The following is a 21590-nucleotide window of genomic DNA, read 5'->3' as shown; positions in this document are numbered from 1 at the left end:
AAAACCACAACAAAGAACAGAAAGGAAACACCTCACAGAGCTGAGAGGAGATGACAACTCTCTGTGGCTTAATTGAATATACTGTGTGCATATATACAGTATATACCTACATATACTGTATAATGTGTCTGATTGCTGTATGTTATGTGCTCATTTCTTCTAATATTGATCAGAGAAGAAGGTGCATTTATTAATACTTTAGTGACTTTGCATTAATAATCCTATTTGAAGCTGATTTTTGTTCATACTCCTGGTTTCTCATGATGATCAAATCACAGCCTCTGGGTGGGAGGACGTGCGCTGCAGCTGCCACTACAGAGCAGTATTTCATTGTTGTTCATGGGAGATGTAGCATCCTTGTTTTTTACGAGCAGAGATGACTATTTTATTGAATATGTGAAACCGACCACGGCCATTCTTCTCTCATCACAACTTTGTCCTTCACTGCAAAGCAGGGACACTAGACACACACATACACACACATCCATCCTTGTACTGCTGTCTTTGAGAGGTTATTGACATAATGAATTTCCTTGCCCATTACCCAGATCTTAACCTAGCATAGAAGTAGACACAAACAAACACACACACACATGCACGCACGGCACGCGCACACACACATACAAACACACACAGACACACACACACACACACACACACACACACACACAATAAGTTAATGTAACATGTTCCAGACATGGCGAATCTTTGTGTATCACATGTGAATCTAGGTGTATGTGGAACACTGAGCCTGCAGTCACCGTCACACACTCACTCTCACACACACACACACACACACACTTGTACACACACACTCATTAGTGAGAGCACAAGGCTCATCAATCACTTTCCCCCACTTATATGTAAAGGGCGATCATTTCTCTCAGTTGCTGACACACAGAGACATTATGAGGCACACATGATCAAATTTGTCACAAACTGCGGGCGAGGAGGCAAAAAATGGGTCAGCAGCCTGTTGCTGGAACGGTCCCATGTGATAGCAAGTCCATGTCTGATATAATGATATAATGGATTTTTAAAAGGCTAACTGTGTAAATGTAAATGAAGTGAGGGGGCAGCTCTTTAAATATTTCCTTTACCTTTTTTTGGTAACCTCCATTTACTCCTGTTATGGCTCATTAGCCTGTCATTTTTCACTAACCTCACACTCAGAAGTAGATTAATGTTGGACAAATAAAGCAAAGGAGACAGCTAAAAAGAAATAATATTATGTTTGTTTTTTTTAACAAAATGTAGGGATTCAAACACTACAAGTTAAAATTTGATTTGGGTGAAGGAGGTCACCCCATTTCTACCTGTCCCAGACCATCTACTGCAAGTGAGCAAAACATCTGCTGAGGGAGACTGTGAGATACCATTGTTATTGTGTCTAGTAATTAACCTCGATGCTGCACATTGAATCAGATCAGAGAAGTGCTATGGATGGCTGTGATGTGCACAGAGCCATCTTCATGACATGTGAGTAAACTCCACTAATGAAGACCATAAATTGAGATTTGTGGGTCAACTTCAGTAAAGAATGAGCATGGGTGATAATAAGATAAAGTCTGCTACTGTTTCTCTCAAACTTAAAAATAGAAAGCAATAGGATTCTTGCACAAAGTCACTTCCTACTTCAGGTAAAGCGCCGCTTCATGTATGCCTGTTTCTGGTCACCGTCTTGGTCGGCCTTAGCATCGCAAACTTTACTCTCCTTCAATCAACCGTAGTTATTTTCCCCCGATCTCCTTGTAAATATTGTATTGTGTATAAGTTTAATTAAATTATTGTTATTTGTTATTAGTTTATATTATTTTTAAATTAGTATATTTGTAGTATTTTTAAATTGCAGCCTAGCTAGCGTTTATTGCTAAGGTTAGCTGTGTTGACAACAGCACCGGCATAATAACCTGTAGTTTTTTAATTTATATTTTCAAAGTTATCTTACTGACTACATTAAGCCTACCCAGCAATGAAGAGAGCTAAGCTGTGTACTATGAAGAATACCGGGGTTAACAAGCTTCAGAGACTAGAGCTAGGCTTCACTGAACGTCTCTGATACACAACCTAAACATGTACACGTCATCATGAAATAAAGACGGGAAAGTGACCTCAAACACACTCCACCACACACCCGAGTCCTCAGCACTGACACAGCACATCTATTGTGTGAATAAAAAGAAAGGTTTTAGCTGCGGCAAAGCACACAAACATTTAAGGATTGTATTTAGCATAAACAGCAGGAAAATTGTATGTTACATCTTTTACAGTACCTGTTGGCAAGTGACAATGAGTACATTGTCTTCATTTCTAAGTTCGCTCTTTAGAACATTTGTTACTGTAAGTAAGTCTCCCGCCAGGTTCACCCAAGGTTTTACTTCTTTAGAGCTTTAAACCTCATCAGAAGCTCTTCAGCAGTGAGTTGAATTTACTCTTGCAGATTCCATTCATCCAGTAGCATTCTTTTTTTCCATGTTCCATTATTAACCATGAAAATAATTAAAGTTTACTGTGACAGCTTGAAATGACTGAGGTATGAAATGTCCTTTCACCACTTGCATCATTTAAATTGCACTAATTACCAGCTAAAGCTTTCAGGGTTTGTGATAGAAAAAAGTGTTTTTCACCTGTCTTTGCATCATACGGAGCCCCCTAGGGGACATGGGGGGAAAAAATTGATGGGTAAAAAAAAAAAGAGGATGAAGTTTCTCGAGATCCCGCAAAACTTCCCTAGAGATCCGGAGAAACTTTTGCTACATCACAGACTGTCTGTTTGTCTGTCTGTGATCATAGCAGATACATAAATAACAGATCTATGGACATTTCTCACTCTGCTTTTAGTGCCGTACAGACGTGTTTACAGTTAATACGCAATATTTTTTATTGTGACAGTAGCAGCGGTATGATGTGAGATGGAGCTCGGCTCTGGTTGGTCCGGCGGCCAGCCGGGTCTGAGGCTCACTTTCTCCCCATGATGACAGCGGAGTTTGACCCTCTGACTCCAGTCGCAGCAAGTTTATAAAGAAGCATTATTTGGATAAACTGACATAACGTGGAACCACTGGAGCCAGAGGGTCGAACTGCGAGCCGCTATAGCGTAGCCTAGTATCAGGCATCAGAGCCGGCTGCAGAAGCAGGGGTGGAGGGCATCGGGGGCACACACACCAGAGCCAGAGGGTCAAACTCCGCCGTCATCACCGGGAGAAAGCGAGCTGCCGTAGCCGAGCATCAGGCATCAGACCCGACCGGCCGCCGGACCCACCAGAACTGAGCTCCGTCTCACATCAGACCACTCTGACAAAATAAACGATATCGTGTATGAACTGTGAACACGTCTCTACGGCACTAAAAGCATCATTAGAGTGAGAAATGTCCATATATCTGTAATTTATTCATCTGCTCACAGACAGACAGTCTGTGATGTCATTTCTCGGGATCTCAAGAAACTTTTGCGGAATCTCGAGAAAAGTTTGCGAGATCTCGAGAAACCTTTGCGGGATCTCGAGAAACTTCATCTTTGTTTTTTTCCCCCATGTCCCCTAGCGGGCTCAGTAGCATCAAAACCTATTAATTTTACAATTTATTGCACTGTACCTTAGCTCAGTTAACATTCTATACTGTATTTGGTGTCAGAAATTACTGACAGTATACAACATGTCCCCCTTCTCTATTGCAAAACTCTAACCTTCCGTTTTGTTTGTATGGAAATGAGGATAAATTACTAAGTGATTAACATGTACTGTAAGTGGATGTTTATGTTCTGTTTATCTGGATTGGAATCAATATGTTCCCTGTCATCTTCTAATTGATGGGATAACTGCTTTGAATTGAATGTGGCAAACATCCAAGCAGAAACAGACTTAATCAATCAATGCATTGCTAAGGTTATTTCTTATGAAGGGAAATGGATTCAGACATCTTTGCACTGAAGAGGTACAGGAGTCAGATATGATAAATAAATGAGAAATTTATGGCAAAAACAATATAAGAATTAGTGATACATGACTGGCCATATGAAATATGCCCTGTTGAGTACAAAAATCCCTCTGCAGCAGACTGTATTTTAATTCTGAAGTGTCCCCAAAGGCCAGTGAGTTACAGCTGGGTGCAGGTATACCCAAGATCATTTTGGAAACTCAGCTTTAAATATTGTAATTATATGAAAAGCACTTATTTTTAAAAGATCAAACGATTTCATTCCTCAGTCTGGATGGATATTTTTCCTGCTGCAGAATTGTAGTATCGTGTAAATCTCAAGTAGAGCATTAAATCCCACATGTGACTCCCTTTTCAGAGGAGCAGAGGAGCAGCATTTTGATTTTCATCTTACCTTGTACAGCAAAGGTGCTTGACCAAGCTTGACCACAGCAATCTGGTTGGTGAGGTTCAGGTTGTCTTTGGCTCTCCTCAGGTCATCCACACTGCCATACTGAACATCCACCACCTCCCCCTAAAGTGGAGAAACAGCACAGAAGCTCCAGGATTAACAGTTCCTAATATCACACTGAATGGTTTTTAACCAAATGTTTTCACCGGATGTTTGTGAGTAATTACCAAGCCAGATGTCAGGTAGCCAGTCAGCTGTGTGCTCATCAGCTTATCAACACTGTGTATGATCTTACTCTGCATTGGTGTTCAAACTTCATGAAAACCGACACACAAAAACACGAGGCATAGAATAAAGGTATCAAGCTTTCAAAGGTAACATTGAATGTTTTGTCGGGTTCGGTCTGTATTCAGCTGGTCTGAGTAGTTTTATCTTTGCTAGCCTTTTTTTTGCCATTTTATTTGGCGTAGCTCGTCTTCAGCTGCTGGTATTAAGAATGAAGCATGGGTCTTGGGCATTGATATTAAACATCAGGTGTTAAATTAACAGACAATTTGAAAATAAATGCACTTTCTGAGATGCTATTTGACAAAGGTTAAAGTAATTACAGAGATTTAATGAACTGCCAGTGTGTATGGAACCATTCCTGATTTAGTGTTCATGATCAATAGCAAAACACTGTCATAGACCAAAAACTATAATCACTTTGACTAAGTATGCTTTTGCATTTGTGTAGCTATGTGTGTGTGTGTGTGTGTGTGTGTGTGTGTGTGTGTGTGGTTTTAGCTGTATACACATTGGTCTCTGTGAGTGTTATCATGTCCCAAATTAAAGTGACCTAGAATTTGTTAAGGAAAGTCAAAGCATACTTTTTGGGGTCTCTCACTCTCTACCTCTCTGTTCCTCCCTCTCTGTCACCCGTCTGTCACCCCCACCTCCCCCCACTGCATCACCTGGGCCTGATTCATTTTTCATGTGGCCCGGGGGCGAGTGTAACACAATGCTGCAGTGAAAAGAAAGTAAAGCAAAGTGTGAGAGAGAACACGCAGGAGGGAGAGAGACAGAGAGAGAGACAGAGAGAGAGAGAGAGGAAGAGAGAGAGACAGACAGAGAGAGAGTGAGCGCACATCTTTTGCATCAGGAGAACCCAGGAGAGGCGAGCGAGAGAGATTTATCGCTCCTGCCTGCATTTGCATCATAAAAGGCCTCCATTTAAACTGCAGACCATGGAACAGTACAAGACACAGCAAATTGAAATACAGAAGAATCTCTATATGCACTGAGATGATGCTGCTTGAACCAGATCCATCTCTCCTCTTCCTCTCTGCCTCTTTTCTTTTTTCATTTCATAGCTGGGAGATAATGAAATTAACAATGTTGTCGGCCTCTGTATGGAAGACGGAGCGACCATCATTCTCCTGGCGAAGTGATGAATTTTTCCTGTTAGCCCAGACAGACATTCAGCTTAGATTTTGATTTCAACTTCTTGAAGGATGTGAAGGAGGGTAATACTCTGGGCAAACTACAGAACGTCAGTGTACAATATGTTTGACAATTTTTACCGAATTAAATAATAAACACTTTGTATAAATACTGTAGCTGCTACTGTAAATGCTGTGGTATTTTTAAACTGCGTTCAGTCCATTAGAGGTAACTAAAAAACTATCCTATGAGAAATGATGAGTTTAAAGATAAGTTCTATCCACACTCACACCGTAAGAGAAAACCCAAATGTTACCTACATCCTCAGTGACACATTTATGGTTACTGACTACAGGACTGTAGGGGGGAGAGCGTTTTTATCAGTTTATCATAGAAAACCACTCACTTGGCCAATATTTAGGCGAGCTCAAGATGTTTTGTAACCTGCTGCCAGGAAATGGCATTCAGGCAGACATAATCCACCAGAAGAGCAAAGCTTCGGCAAGGCTTGGTGACACTGAGCTCATTAGAAGATTCAGTTTTGACGGTAACCTTGTGACTGACTGTGTGATGCAGAGAAGAACACATGTTATCTCTGCAGAAACTGATGTCCTCACATGACAGTGTTTTTTCAGTAGGGAAAATTAGGAATATACAGTAGGGGATTTGGGCCATGTGTGATTTTTTTTAAAGCCCCAATATGTAACTTATTTGGCTTTTTATTAGCAAAAATGTAATATTGCTTTTACTGAAGTTGAATCACACTCGCATACAAATGAAAGCTTTCCGTACCTTAGAATGAGTTGTCAAATATACAAGGGGGGGGGGGCGCACTGAATGTTGCATCGCCATTTTTTACGTTCAGTGGCAGCGTAACCGTAGGTAGAGTACACCCTGAGGAAGACCTGTGTGAGGTCGAAACGTCGGTCCTTTTTTAATAAATTATATATATTTTTTCTACATCAAGGCTATGAGTTGAGCGACTGCTTTTTTCTTCCTTCACAGCGTAACCGTAGTAACCACAGAAACTCACCGGAGCTGTCGGCTTGGGGAGAAAGTTTTCCAGGTAGCAGCTAAAACTGTCACCACTGTGTAGTGTGAGGAAGGACGGAGGCACTGGTGTTGCATTCAGGTGCAGTCAGGCACCTGAATGACGCCGTCGGAAAACCAACCGGATGTCATGAAAGACGGTAAAACGTGGGTCAGGTAAACAATACGACATCACCATGACAACATATTGTCATGCCTGTATTGTTTTGCCTCGTGTTGTCTGTCTGACTTCTGCCCGATTTCACGTGAATGCAACATCAAGAATACATTCCGATATGCAACCGCACCACTAGATGGGGTAATTCCTACATATTATACCTTTAAGAATTTCAAATTTAATCACACAATTCTGAAATGTGTTTTCAACAGCACTAGAGAAAAGCTTGATTGCATGTGTGCAACAACAACACTCTGAAACTTCACATTTTAAATACATTGATATATCCTTGTTGTCACCTACTGTGTTGTCAAGAAAGACATCTTTGTCTATATCACATTTAAGAGCAGGTTAACAGGTGGGTTGGAGCCAATCCCAGCTGGCATAGGGTAAGAGTGAGGTACACCATGGACAGGTCAACACATAAAGATATGCAAACATTCACACCTACGGGCATTTTTGAGTTGCCAATCAATCTACAGTACTGTGCACCCACACAGGCATAGAAAGAGCATGCATACTTCATCAAAGCCTTTTGCTGATCGGCAATGTTTTTTTTTTTTTGTCATTTTATTTAAAATAAATGAGATGTGTTCATATTGCTATGATGTATTTCTCAGTGCTGGGTGTTTATGATTATAGCGAACAAAATGGAAGATGGTATGTTCTCCATGGAGAGGCTCCACAAAAAGGTATAGACAATAGAAAAAAAAGGTGAATTTACAAAAGAAAGTGATGAAAAAAGGAAATTCCCAGCCTCTAAATAAAGAGCATGTGAAGGGACAGGAAAATGGTAAAGAAAAGGAGTGCAGTCATGCAGGGAGAAGAGAGAGGAGGTCATGGATTGTTCCTGCAGTCTACTGATTGAAGGCTGTTCAAATCCACCCTGTAATTAACTCTTATCACATCAAGTAAATGAAGTGTCTTCACAGTCACACTGTCATTATTGCAGACAACAAGGAGAGGCAGAGTGAAGGAGGGCCAATGTTGGGAAAGCCTTTCTCTGAGTCTTCACAAGCTAACAGATACTGCACACTGCCATACTCAGTAAAACTGAGTTTGAGAAATGCAGTTTTATTGATTAGAGCTGTCACATCATACAAATAAAAATAAAGAGAGGAATAAAGAAACAAAGTGGAAGGCAGAAGAAGGCAGAAAATCATTCTGGTTTAAATGAAAAAGAAAACTACAGTATTACTGTCTGGCAGGAATCATTGATGACAAGTTCTTATGAGAATGCATACTGTATCAAGCAACATGCAAAATACCCTGAAATTCTTCTATGTACATTTATGTTTAATAATGACTTTATATTTATATAGTGCTTTAGGCACTCAAAGCACTTTACAGAAACCATTATTCACTCTTACCATTGGTGGTAAGCTGTAGCCACAATGTTGCACAATTACAGTTATGACACACCAAAGCACAATTTTATAGTACGTATTACGCTTCATCAGAACAAAACATGACTAATATTTCTCAGGGTGTTTGTCCTTATTCTAGTTTGATGGTAGTACTGTATGAATATATTATGGTACACTTAAACTTAAAAACTTCATGAACGTTAAGTTTCTGTTCAAATGGTAAGAATTATAGTGGTTGGTGGTAGGAAGTTATTTTTGTCAACATGTACCTGGACATTGAACCTGAACTAAAATGCACTTAAACTGAAATTAATGTTTTTGTATTTATGTATGTATACGTTTTGTACTGGTTGGTTGTTTTATTGTTATTTAGTTGTGAAGTTCACTAGCAGTGTGCAAAAGCAGGCATGACTATAGGAAAAGATTCTTATCCACCTTTTTTTTTTTCCTTCTAATTCTTGCCTTAAATTTCAAGCGATATTGCTTCTTTCTGCTGTGTTCTTATTATATGCACAATAATAACAATAATTGTAAAATTACATGAAACAAATGTGCAAAAACAATTACAGAGGTGTGTTATACATTTGTTTTGCCATAGAAAAAAATAATGTATTACAACATTAATTTTCTGTTTTTCATATAATATTTTTTGTATTTTTTTTTTCCTAAAATCAAACCACAGTGCCACAAATTATATTTTATACTAATAATATATATATATTTTTAACTACAATTATCAACCATTGTAAATGGAACATGGTCAGCATACAACGCACAGTTTCAGACTAACAACATGCTCCATTGTATGATTATTATTATGCCATCATGATGGGTTTTTGTATGTGGTCACAGTGTGTGGAGAAGCTGACGAATATTCATAATTACACTCTGTGCTGCCCTAAGAGGAGATAATGTCATTAGATTCCAGAGCACATAAGCTTATATTTGCATATTAATGTGGAAAAACAGTTTCCAAACAGTCTTGGAACTAAGAACTCCATTATCCTGTTAGAGACAGAGCTCATATTAATAGCAGCTATGATTTATGTGAAGATAAGTATGATGACATAGCACTAGTTTCTAAATAACCCCATTGGTTTCTAAATAACCCCAATTACCTTAATTGCAGATCTTATTAGTATCCCTTAATATATTAAATGCATTGTGGTTGATGAGGGGTTAGGGAACTCAAGTGTCTTGTTCATGTAAAGCCTCACTATTAAGCCATTATGCAAACTGAAGTAACATAGCACTGTAGTAATTGCATAAACCTGTATCTTATTTGCAGTGGAAGGTAGTTGGCTGTACTTTTACTGAAAGATGTACTGTATGTCTGTATTTTATGATTCACCTTTGAAAGATAAAGTAAGTGAAGAGCCTCACCAAAGCCAAATATGGGTGTTTGGATTAATTAAATTATTGTGTACCTCAGTCTGTTGGGATATAATTAATCATTCATTAACATATCAATCTTAAAAGTTTAGAATCCTCCAACAAGCCAGTTTACACGGAGGAGGCAAATCCTGCAAATGTTTACTCTTTGATTATGAATGCATTAGTGTATATGCATGTAAATGTACCTGTAAGCTATTGTACACATACTCACTCAGCTGGATCAGTTCCATATGCACTTGACAGCAAAAAGCACATGTAGGACTTGTGAAACATATATAGTGCTTTACTTGTAGTGGAGAATTTATAATTGGTAGCGTGGGTTGTTTGTGTGTAAGCCGTTATATAAGTGTGTGGGTGTTTTTATGCACGTAGAAGGTGGGGGGTAGAGCCTGAATAAGGGAGTGTGTGTATAGAAGACAAGGGGGTGTGTAACTGGATGTATACTAAGGACGAGAATGTGGCACTTCTCAGGTACAGGACCACAGTAAGGGGGGGGGGGCTCTCCTTCACCTTGGAGACAGTTCCAGAGATACAGTAGCACCAGACCCAGGCCTTGTTACTCTCCCACGATGATCAAACTCCTCCCGACTCCCACTGGGATAGGGTAGATCCAAAAAAAAGAAGACAGCCCTGGATCTGTGTGTAGGAACAAGCCTCTCATCATCAGCAGAGTGTGTGTTTCCTGCCTGCAGATGGAGCTCATAATCTTTTACTTGAAAGAATAGTGACTATCTTTGCTTAGCACCGAGCCCCCAGCTGTTGTCTGTGAACCCACAGAGTCAACTGAGGGACAGTGGAGAACCTTCAGGGGAGGAGACAGTGTCAGTTTCCCTCCTGTTGTCTGCCTTCCATAACAGTGCAGGCTCTTTAACTGCTGCCACACTGCTACTATGGTGTCAACATTTCCTTTCTCTGCAGTTTCATCAACCATGTTCTCCAACCTTTGTGAGCCATCTTCCTGGGAAATCTCAACGGCTTAGTCCGTGTGATCAGCGATACCCCAAACAAAGACATTTGACAGTAGAAGATACATTTGCGCTGCTTGCCAAGGAATCATCCTCACTCATCTTCCTTGGCCCAGACGTTCAGTCTCTGCTGTAAAGAAGTCTTCAAAGCAGCAGGACTCCCATGTCTCTACCTCTCTCACCTGTTTGCAAACCTTTCACCGGAGGAGTCCTCCAGGAGACTCAAAACATCACTGTGGGCAGCCACTGTCCTGCTCCAACAGCAGCAGTATCCTGCCGGGCAAGAAACTGATCAGGTCTCCTTCTCTTCTCATCACTGGCTGTGAGTCTGGGAGTAACAGTGGGGTTGACACCATTTATCCTTCTGCCTATGACGGCAGAGGGCCAAAAGTAGTTTCTAATAAAGGGCAACATTTCAAACATTATATCCTTCCTCAAAGAGCAAAGTTCCCAACCTCCCAGATACACTATAACTCTGTCTCGATGGATATGTCAGCTGCTGCCCAGAGGCACCTCACCTGGGGTGGGGTACAGAACTGAAAAGGGATTAGTCAAATCTAATGTCAGGATGCCCTTATCCCCTTCTTCTCTCTCCTCCTCCCCCTTTATTGGTTTATGGAGCCGGTGCTCCACTCTCCTTTACCAGGCAGCCAGGTGTGAGACACCCTCCTCTTCTCTCATCCTGGAGACTCTCTAATTCTCCACTTAGAAAATGTCTTAGAGGTTTGTGATGTTCCTTGTTTCATGCCCAGTTTGCCTCTTTTTCCAGAGTTAAGTGGCCTGCGTCGGTGCTGCCAGAGAGTGCACTGATCTGACGACAAAGCTTGACAAGAATAACCAATACCAAAATCCATCAGGGCCACACAAACTCATAGATCTTCAATTATTCTGGGCAATGTGCCTTGATTATGCCTTGGTTCTACACAATAGCACTGGATAAAGATCAGAAATGGGAATCTTTCCAAAGACAGAAGGGGAAGTTTGAAAGGGGGAAAAGGAGAGAGGGGAAGGAGGAGGATAGGCAGAAGGTGAGGACAACTACCTCACTATAGCTGTAGTGAATTCATCAGAGGCTTTTCCAAAGTGAGCATTTATAGAGCATCAGTGAGCTTTTTGATGCTGTGATGTTGAGTCACATAATGAAGCCTGCACCTTTATCCAAGCTTACCCTAAAATTTGTCATTATCACCGGGCTAAATTTGAAGTGGTTTGAAGTGAACTGAATCTGTCCTCTACATGAATATTTCATGTAGCCTAAAGAAAAACAGTAACGTGTATTAACACTTTTGGGTCAAATAATATTTTGACTCACTGGACAATCACAAATCAGATATAAAATATATCATACAGCATTATATGAACCTATGAAGTCTATTTCATATGGATTACATAATGCTGGAAATAATTTAATAAAATAAATAATGTCTGGCTTCTACTACAAAACTTTGCTAGATTACATATATTTTACTTTGCAGTCATATTAGTACTTTCTTATTTTCCACTGCAAGTAGTAAATATTAACAAACTAATTTAAGGAAGGAAACATTCTTAGTGACTAGAGGATGAAGGAGTGAATAACAATTACTCATATTATACTAAACTGGTGAATTTAAAGAAAAATATTCAAACAGAGCCTAAGCTGGGACCATGATGAATCTAGTGAGTCACATGAAACTACAGTATAAATATAAGGTATTTTACACAAGGTTTACATTTTGAACAGTTAAGCTGTAGGTGACAAGTCTGATATATCCAATTTAATGTGTCCATAATGGTTCAAATGTATTAGACGTTAACAATAAGCTCTATGCATAGGCTACTATCGCCGCTTTTCCTGGAACTATGCGCGTTTCGACCACAGGAACCAGGAACCAAAATAAGTTCTGGGGTAGAAAAGTTACTGCCCTTGTCGGGGGTAGGTACTTTCGAAAGGTTCAGGAACTATGTGGGTGTTGTCTGCACACTGAACATCTCCGATTGGATGAGCACTTATTTAACCCTCTATGGTACGCATTATGATCCCAGTTGGTAAAAAAATGTTTTGGGTGTTTTTTTATCTTAAAATAGACCAATTAAACATAATCAAGAGAAATTTTCAAAAAATATTATTTTTTTAGTAGTTTTTAGGGTTCGTTGCCATACGGCAACACCGTACGATAGTGGAAAGTAATGAAAATAATAGTTTTGTCTAAAATAGTAATAACATTTATTTTAAAACTCATGTTATAGTCTCAACAATCCCCAATAGCCTGAACAGTTAAGAATGCATCTCATTTGAAAGTAAAAACCATTTAAAAAGACATTTTTCACTGCACTTTACCCTCACTATCCTCGCTGTCCTCACCATCTCCACTCTCCTCATTGTCTCCACTGCCCTCGCTGTCTCCACTGTCCTCATTCTCTGGCTCATAGCCTTCATCATTCTCACTGTCTTCATCTTTCACTCTGTCCTTGCTATGTTGCCAGCTGCTCATATTCTTCAACACTGAATGCAATTGCTGTTAACTTTACTACAACAGTCAAATGTGTATCTGTCAAATTGATGGACCTGAAAAAATAACTAAATGATTCTACATGGTTGTGGAGCCTGAGTCCATAAAGTTTACAATATTATTTTGAAGAATTTAGGCCTATAACTAAATACAAAATGTTATCAACATGCCAGGCTAGCAATTCATAATGGTACGGTGTTGCCATATGGCAACATACACATTTTAACAATTTTCTAATATTTAATGATCAAGTACAGTGCAATAAACTACAGAATAATGAACTTAACTAATCTATTATTGAGTATATATTTTTTTCCCAGTTGAAAAATGTCATTAAAACACTTTTTTAGATCATTTTTGAGGGGTCAAATGGCGAGGCTCCTCCCTGTGAAGACGTCTGCAGAAAAGGGCTTCAAAATGGCCTCCAGTGGGTCATGTAACATATTTAAACACTGCTATTGGTTTACTTAGAACCCCACCTCTCTTTTAATGCATTGCAACATAACTGGGGATGTATTGTCTGTGTGTAGAAGGCTTAAAATGGGTTTGTTGCCATATGGCAACGCCGTACCATAGAGGGTTAAAGCAGAAGTAAGTGATATATTTGTGTTAATATAAGTCTTAAATAGTTATATCTTCCGACAGCAATCACTTACATAGAGTGTTTGGTCTGAAACACGGGTCTGTCAGTCCCTCTGCTCTGCTCTGAGCCGAGGAGAAAACATTTATCGTATCCTACAGTTTTTATCCAATGAGGAGAGAGAACGGCATGCAGGGCTGTGTGTGCAGCCAAGGGACGCCGTGAATGTGGCGACGTAGGGACGAGGACTGTTATGGTGCGTTCAAGGAAACTCGTATTTTTCCGACCGTGAAGTGGTACCAGTTCGATCTGGTACGAGTTCACCGGTCGGAAGTTACGAGTGGCCGTTATAGTGACTTTCACCGGTAAAACAGGTCAGAAAAACACGAGTGGGTTGCCTGAAACGCTACAAAGTCGTAAGTTGTGACTTGAAGCTGTAATTTACGATTTCAAAAGCCTGCCTGGAACGCAGCATTAGCGAAAACGACCGGACCACTTACTTCTGCTTTAAGTTATAATTATTCTCTGATCCCCCAGTCGTTATGCCTTGGATTACACAAATGTTGTTTATAGGCTTAAATGATATTTTTTCATGTCAAGAGTCTGACCATTTATTGTGCCATTGTTCAGTTTAATGCTGTTGAGAAAATACAATGAGGAAGACATGTAATGTCTGTAATGTTTGTAATGTCCCCGACTTCAAATGATTTCCCCCTCTTCTTATGCTCTTATCCTCCTCTTGGAAAAAGGCGGTGAAGTGGAGCAGAGAGATCGGCATGTCAGCCAAGAGCTGTAGTTCACAAAGCGGGCTCACACAAAACCTAACATTATCAAAAAATTTTTGCTCCAAATTGTAGTCGTCTTTGCGTGAAAAATCTTTAACCTTTAAATATCACAAACAACATACAGTATGTGAAATCCATAGCACAATTCAGACGGGACGGGACCAGAAAACAATTTTTATCTACCCAGTGAATTCCTTTGATATTTTTTTGCTTTTGAGGACCCATGTACTGGAAATAGAAGGGGAGGACGTTGCCACTCTATTCAGTTCCAACTGCAAGCCCATGATTTGTTTTTTTTAGTGTCGATTTGTTCTATTTTTTTTCACCAAGTAAGACGGCCAAGGCAGACGCGGCATCTCGGTCTAGCTGCTCTCCACAGTCCTGGTGCTCCACAGGTCAGTGAGACCGAGACACCCCATCTGCCTCGGCCAATGGACCTCACACTCGGCGGCGGGCGTCTGACCGGCTACGAGCAGCAAACACCTTGCGGGTGAAAGCGGACGGCTGGTTTACGCTCCAGCTCAGTCTCTCTCTCACCTATAGCACCTGTCCTGGGCTGCACACTGTCAGCATGCTCCGCTGTCCTTTTTTTGTTGAGGGAATGGAGTAACCATGAGGTAACTTGCAACTTCCAAGGAATATACTGTAGAAAGAAATGCACAACATCTGTTCCTATGTAGGTCCATACAGCATTTACTTACTACACCAACTTATTCATGTATGCCTTACGTGCTCTTACATGTCCCTACAGCTGTGACCAGATGGTCCTGAGGCTCTATGGGGAGGCTGGTCTCTCGCCTCACTTGATGGATAACAGCCTCTGGTGAATGTGGAATGTGCCAGGAGGATTTTCTTTTATTTCATACGTGTTGATGTTGACTGCGATGCTGCTTGTGTATTTACTTAGTGTATGCTTTGCAAATCCTACAGCTTCTCTGACAACTGGGTCTGTGTCCCCAGTGTCATCCTCCACATCCACTCCTATCCTTCATTACAGGTCATTCCCTGTTCTACATCATAGAACATAACTGTGATTCCTGTTTCCCACTTTCAGTACTCTACAAACTGAAGGCAATAAATAAAACAACCAAAATCACTCATAAACACAAAACAAAATAGGATTCTATCGGATTTACTTTCTACTTTCCCACTACAAATGCGGCATACATGCAATTACAAAACGCTGATACTAAACTAGCATGACCACAACATATGTACAGTAATGCCTGGTGGGAGGTGTTTTTGTGGCGTGTGTGTGGTGTGGCTAAGGGTTAAGAAAACTTAGACACCAGATACTAGCAGTAACCCAGCTAACCCGCGTGTTTCACTGCACAAAACTAGCACTAGGCGGGGTTCGCCACCCTGAGCCACATTGCACCGTGCCGAGCAACTGGAGCCCATGGTCTTAAGCTTTGATTTCCCCTCTGACTATGCCGCTATGTAACAATAAATAAGCAAAGTAACAAAAAAATAAATCTAATTTCCCCTTCCCTCTGCTCATTAACTACTGCCCAATGTATTTTTATGTAATATTTATAACAGGATTAGGGCTGCAACGATTAGTCGACGTAATTGATAACATCGACAATAAAAACGTGTCGACGAAAAGTCTTATGCGTCGACGCGTCGCATTTGAGCCGGAGCAAATTGTTTCAGCATCACGTCACAATTTGGCCAATACGTCATTGTTTACATGACTCCAGATTGTAAAAAACTCTGAGAAAAAAAAATCTCTGAGAAGTAACGCTAAACTTTCACAAGACACCGAGGCAGTTGTTTTCAGTTTTAAGTGCAAAACACTTGATATTTATTTCAATTTTTTTTTTTTTTTGCGATCGGTTGAAACAGCATTTCAGGCTTGTGCCTTGGTTATGATAATATTTTCACATTTCCAGTCAACTTATAACATTGATCTGATGCAAGGCTTAATGGAATAACACCTTCTAAATTCTACTACTCCATTTCTGGGGAAAACCCTGACTTTAATATTGTATTATTTCATTAATTTGTGTTTCATTACAATAACAATTTAAAAACAGTTATGTTACTAAATGGTGTTTCATGGGTTTTTAATTTGCTCCGAGAATATGAGGACCAAAGTCAAAGCAGATGTGGCCAAAAGAATCGTGACTAATCGAAAAAATAATCAATAGATTAGCAAAATAAAACAACCAAAATAATTGTTTGTTGCAGCCCTAAACAGGATGTAGCCAGTGGTTAGTGTGAGCTTTAGTTGGAAAAACGGTTTCAGGCACACTTGCAAGCAGTTAGGATTAATGTTCTTACTTCATTAGTTTATTCTGAGCGAGTACAAGCATTGGCCTTTGACCTCCATTAAAGGTACTGACCTCTGACACCACTAACAGTAGGTTTGTTACAGCCGTATAACTTTAATGCAACATTTACAAGTTTCTTCAGCACCTGCATCAAAAATGATTTAGTATTACAACCTGTTTTCTCTGCTGTACCTCCACATGTAACCCCCCACTTTAATCAAACGTACCACAAATCATGCAGAGAAGTAGTGCCCAATTACTTATGTATTATTGTTTCTGAACTGTACAAACTGTGAATGCATAGAGATGCACAGGTTACAAGAAAAAAGGGACCATATCATACCAGTACTGGCCTCACTGGCTTCCTGTCCAATTTAGAATTGATTTTAAGAATTTATTGTTTGTTTTTAAGATCTTAAATGGCCTAGCCCCCACCCTATTTATGCAACCTTTTAAGCTTTCAAACTGCAGCCAGAGCAACAAAAGGATCAAATCAGCTTCTCCTGGAGGTTCCTAGATCGAGGTACAAAAGTAAAGGTGACAGAGCTTTTGCGGTGGCAGCACCCAGGCTCTGGAATAAGCTTCCTACCCACATAAAAACTGCTGATGTCTATCAATTTAAGTCTTTCCTCCAGACCTACCTATTCTCTTTGGCCTTCAACGTGGGTTAAATCTGGGAACTCAGTTATGTATGCTCGTAGAACTGGTTATTTGTGTAGTATGTATGTGGAATTGGAGTCTAAATGTGTTTGAACATGTCCGAAATGGCTTGTACAGCACTTTGGTCAACAACGGTTGTTTTTAAATGTGCTATATAAATAAACTTGAACTTGAACTTGAGCAGATATGCAAGCAGTGCCTATAACTATATTATAAATACACAATATGTGTAATATATCCTTTTGTTTATTGCACTACAGTTTGCATATTGCATTCAAAAAGTATATTTTCTTCCTTCTGTCTCCTGCGTCTGTGCGTGTGTGCAAACATGTGTGTGTGAGTCCCTTCAACACCATCAAAACAGTGCCACACACAGCAGGACTTATTAGCCCAGTAGACTTGTTCTGGGCCTCCATCCATCCATCACAAACACCATATTTAATTGTCTGAAAGCCATGTTCAGATCCAGCAAACTGCCGCTTAATTCAAGGCAGCGTGCAGGAACGGAGCTGGGAAATAATCTGATGATGGATGACTGTGACCCTCGTATGGGTAGACTCCGACGAGCGGACAGCTGGATGGATCGAGCAAAGCACAAAAAGGAGAGCGAGGGGAGAGAGGAGGAGAGAAAAGAGCGAGGAAAACTTGGTATTCAGAGACTCACTCCAACTTTTCATCTGCCCTCAGGCCGGGCAGGGGCTCAAGGGAATAACAAGCGTCTCCTTCAACCCTTTTCTCTGTTCCCGGGATACAGAGAAGTAAAACCCTCTAAAAATAGTGTGACTATATTTCTTTGTGTGTGCGTGTGTGTGTATGCTGGCTAACACAGGCAGAGTACATGCATAATGATTTCCATTAACCTTCACACTCCTGAAGGATGGTGAAGAAGATTTACAGTGCATCCAGCATGAAACAAATACCATGTTGAAGATTTTTACGGCTTCTGCATTGCATTCGCTGGTTCTATGGCCTAATCGTGGAGTTTATCTATTCTTATCCGAGTGTAATATGAACTACCTCCTGTCTGGAAAAAATGGCCTGAGGCACCCATACCAAGAAAATGTTTCCTTCTGCTCTATTTATAAAAATGATCTTCTTGAGTATAACCCACTTAAATAAAGAGAATATAGTTTCTTTCTACAATGTGCATTTATATACGTATGATACAGAACTGATATACAATACCAATAAATTGGGAAAAAAAATCTATTCTCTGATTAAAATCAGTCCTCCTCTAAATGATACAGTATCAATGCATGAAACTCAGTATTGTACACTCGCCTTTGTGTAGAGCTGCTGTTGTCACCAGAAAAATGCTTAATTTTTTTCCCCTCAAAATTATTTAGAGAAAAGTAAATAAATAGATAAAAATTATTTTATCAATCTTTCAGCTTCTGTGCCCTTGATGATGCTGATTTACACATACAATTTAACCAATTCAGTCTGTTACACTTCAGCACCTGTGTTGGCAGTGTGGGCTTTTTTTTTTGAGGGAATGAAGTAACTTATAATATTCTAATGCAACGTAAGGTAACTAAATAAACATACTTATTCAGAACAGTAAATTGTTTACGCTACTTTTAAAAGGAGTAATAAGTCATTTAAAACGAGGAGTGAGCCGAGCCGAGCCGAGCCAACACCCAGGACAGGTGCTGAAGTGCGGATGAGAGGAGTGGACAGACGGGGCAGGAGCAACCAGCCCAGAGGCGTCTCGTCGGTCCTCGGCCGTCTTTAATGTCTCGAGACACCCTTTTCAATTTGTTTAAGGTTATTTGTTTGTGTTTAGGCAGGCTATATTTGCATAGAATATTTTTTGGCAACCGAAAAACAATGTTTGACCCGGCGTTTATTTGGGATGGGCGTTTAATACAAAAAAATATGTTGCTACACCTGATGGATACTGGCCCACTGTGCAGATGTGTGGTTGCATTTTGAATTCTTAATATTGAATTAAAGAGGAACTATGCAGGATGAGCACCTTTTCATCTTTGGTGCAGTTGCTGCACTGCTAAAACACCTGTTATTTCTTAAGATGCACATCTAAAATGTTGGTCATTTTGAATAGAAAGTGTGTTAATCTTTCAGGGTTTAATTTAAAAAACAATACTTACTTACTTTTTTAAATCTTGCATTTGAGATGGCAGAACAATTAACAGTTGTGATTCAGGCATATCCAAGAAGATATGTCTATTGTAGAGATTTTCCAATAAATATTTTAGGATAACAGATTAGATGCTGCCTAAAGGAAAAGGTTGATCTGACCACAGGTCATCTGCAGTAAGCTGGAGATGCTGTATATTGTTACACAAGTAGTGCATCTTCTCCCAGGAATAGTTCAGTTTGTAGATTATGCGTGTAGTAGGTAAGAGAGAATAAAAGAGCGAGTTGTCAGTAAATAAATGCTAAAACTCCTTAAGATCTAAGTTCCCACCTCTCATCTGTGATTCTCAACTACATTTGTTACATAGCTACAGTAGGTGGTTGTCAGGCTCTGCTTGTCTACTGTATCTGTACTATAAACTTGATTCTTATAGGATTTGCTAAAAATAAAAGCACTGAGAAACACCTGGACCTTGAATTGTTGTTCCCAAGCTGTAACATTTAAAAGCACAACCTCTGGGTATGACCTTTACTGGTGTCCCTATTGTCCAGGGGCTGGAGACTTAGGCAATCTGACAGTATGATGGTGATGAGGGGGAGGAAGACCTGGATGGGTTTGCATCAGCCAACAGGGTGAAGCAACCTTTGATTTAGGAAATGTCAATATAGGGATATAGAGCAGTACCTGTAGAGTTCCCACTGCCGAGTAGGCTGCGTAGGAGAACTGCTGCTTCGGTAGGTCACTTGGTCCACGCTGATCACAAGGGATCCCATTTGGCAGGAAACACTGGTGACTTGACCTGTCAGTGATGGTGTTGGGTGTGGAACCAGGCTGGCTGAGTAGGACTGTATGATTGGACAGATGGACATCAGTCAATCCAAGTCCAACCCACTGCCTGTAGAGATACCTGGCTCTGGCCTCCTCACTGTCATCTGACAGGCTGGAGAAAGACCTGGAAGCAGGAGACAAAGGGACTGTTTATCAAATCATGCACTACAACATTATGCATTACTTACTCAAAAATAAAACCAATTGTTACACATGTGTTAAATTGTTGCTGACCAAGTTATTTCACATTTTCCAAAAAAGCTAACTTTTTGGTATTTCATAGTCATGACTACAGCGTAAAAAAACATCCTTGGTTGTTATTTATCAATTAAATATTTTATACTCAGAAACCTGGCTAATTGTCTTGATGAAACCTGTTTGCGCGTGTTTTTATTTATTTATTCATTTTTAGACAAATCAGCTCATTGATCAATATACCTACTGTCATAAAACTGTAAATGGCAAATTAAGCAAATCCTGCTTTGCATTTGTATAGGACAGGACAGAGGAAGTTTACTACATCAATTAAAGATGACCGTAAACCATGCACATTTGAAACACAGGAGAAAAAATGGTTTTGCAAGTGTTTTTTGGGTGAGCAAATATATCTATCACACTTAAGAGTCACACTTCCACAAAGAAAGCCGTGTTCTAAATGTAAATAATGCACATTTGTTTCTTTTTGTTTATGAATAGACTAGACACACAACTTTTAGACACACTTTGTATTCCACATTAACTGGAAAATGACATACCCAAAATAAATGCTCAGTGTTGTTAATGTTAATTATTCTGTCAGGTAACTGTCAAAATGTTAAACTGATAACACAAGAAATTTTAAAAGACACAAGAATGGCAAACATACTGCATATTTGACATGTTATGACAAACAAACAATGATAAGTTCTCATGAAGTGAGTGAATAAATACGTTAGTAGTGTATATACAGTTTATACATTTTTGAGCAGTTGACTATGTAGTGACGTGACAATCTGCAAAACCTCTCTGTTTATTGAATATAAAAACTAGCAGGACATGAGATTGTGATTTTTGGCTGCTTTAGAGTTTGCAGATGGAGTTTAGAGCCATAACATAACATTTCATAAGGTTTTGAAAAATGAATGACCACATAATGACATTTAAAAATATATATTTTACATGGAAAGTCTTGATAAAGGTTTACTT

The 21590-nt window shown here is 39.7% G+C and overlaps 1 protein-coding gene across 3 annotated transcripts in view; it reads right to left on the bottom strand.

Annotated features, from left to right (window-relative positions):
- The window catches only part of naaladl2 (N-acetylated alpha-linked acidic dipeptidase like 2), a 557200-nt gene that overhangs the window by 244901 nt on the left and 290709 nt on the right, over positions 1-21590 (bottom strand). For all 3 annotated transcript variants that reach the window (XM_085773820.1, XM_085773822.1, XM_085773821.1), the window contains 2 exons: positions 20262-20529; positions 4331-4450 (listed from right to left, as the gene is read on the bottom strand). In XM_085773820.1, coding sequence (XP_085629946.1) covers positions 4331-4450; positions 20262-20529 — 388 coding nt within the window. The remainder of the gene's footprint in view (positions 1-4330; positions 4451-20261; positions 20530-21590) is intronic.

This window comes from Trachurus japonicus, chromosome 4 (assembly GCF_045865225.1).
Source record: "Trachurus japonicus isolate A0001 chromosome 4, Traja_1.0".
NCBI lineage: Eukaryota > Metazoa > Chordata > Actinopteri > Carangiformes > Carangidae > Trachurus > Trachurus japonicus.
The sequence above is the reverse complement of the archived record's forward strand: the minus strand, read 5'-3'. Positions and strand labels throughout refer to the sequence as shown.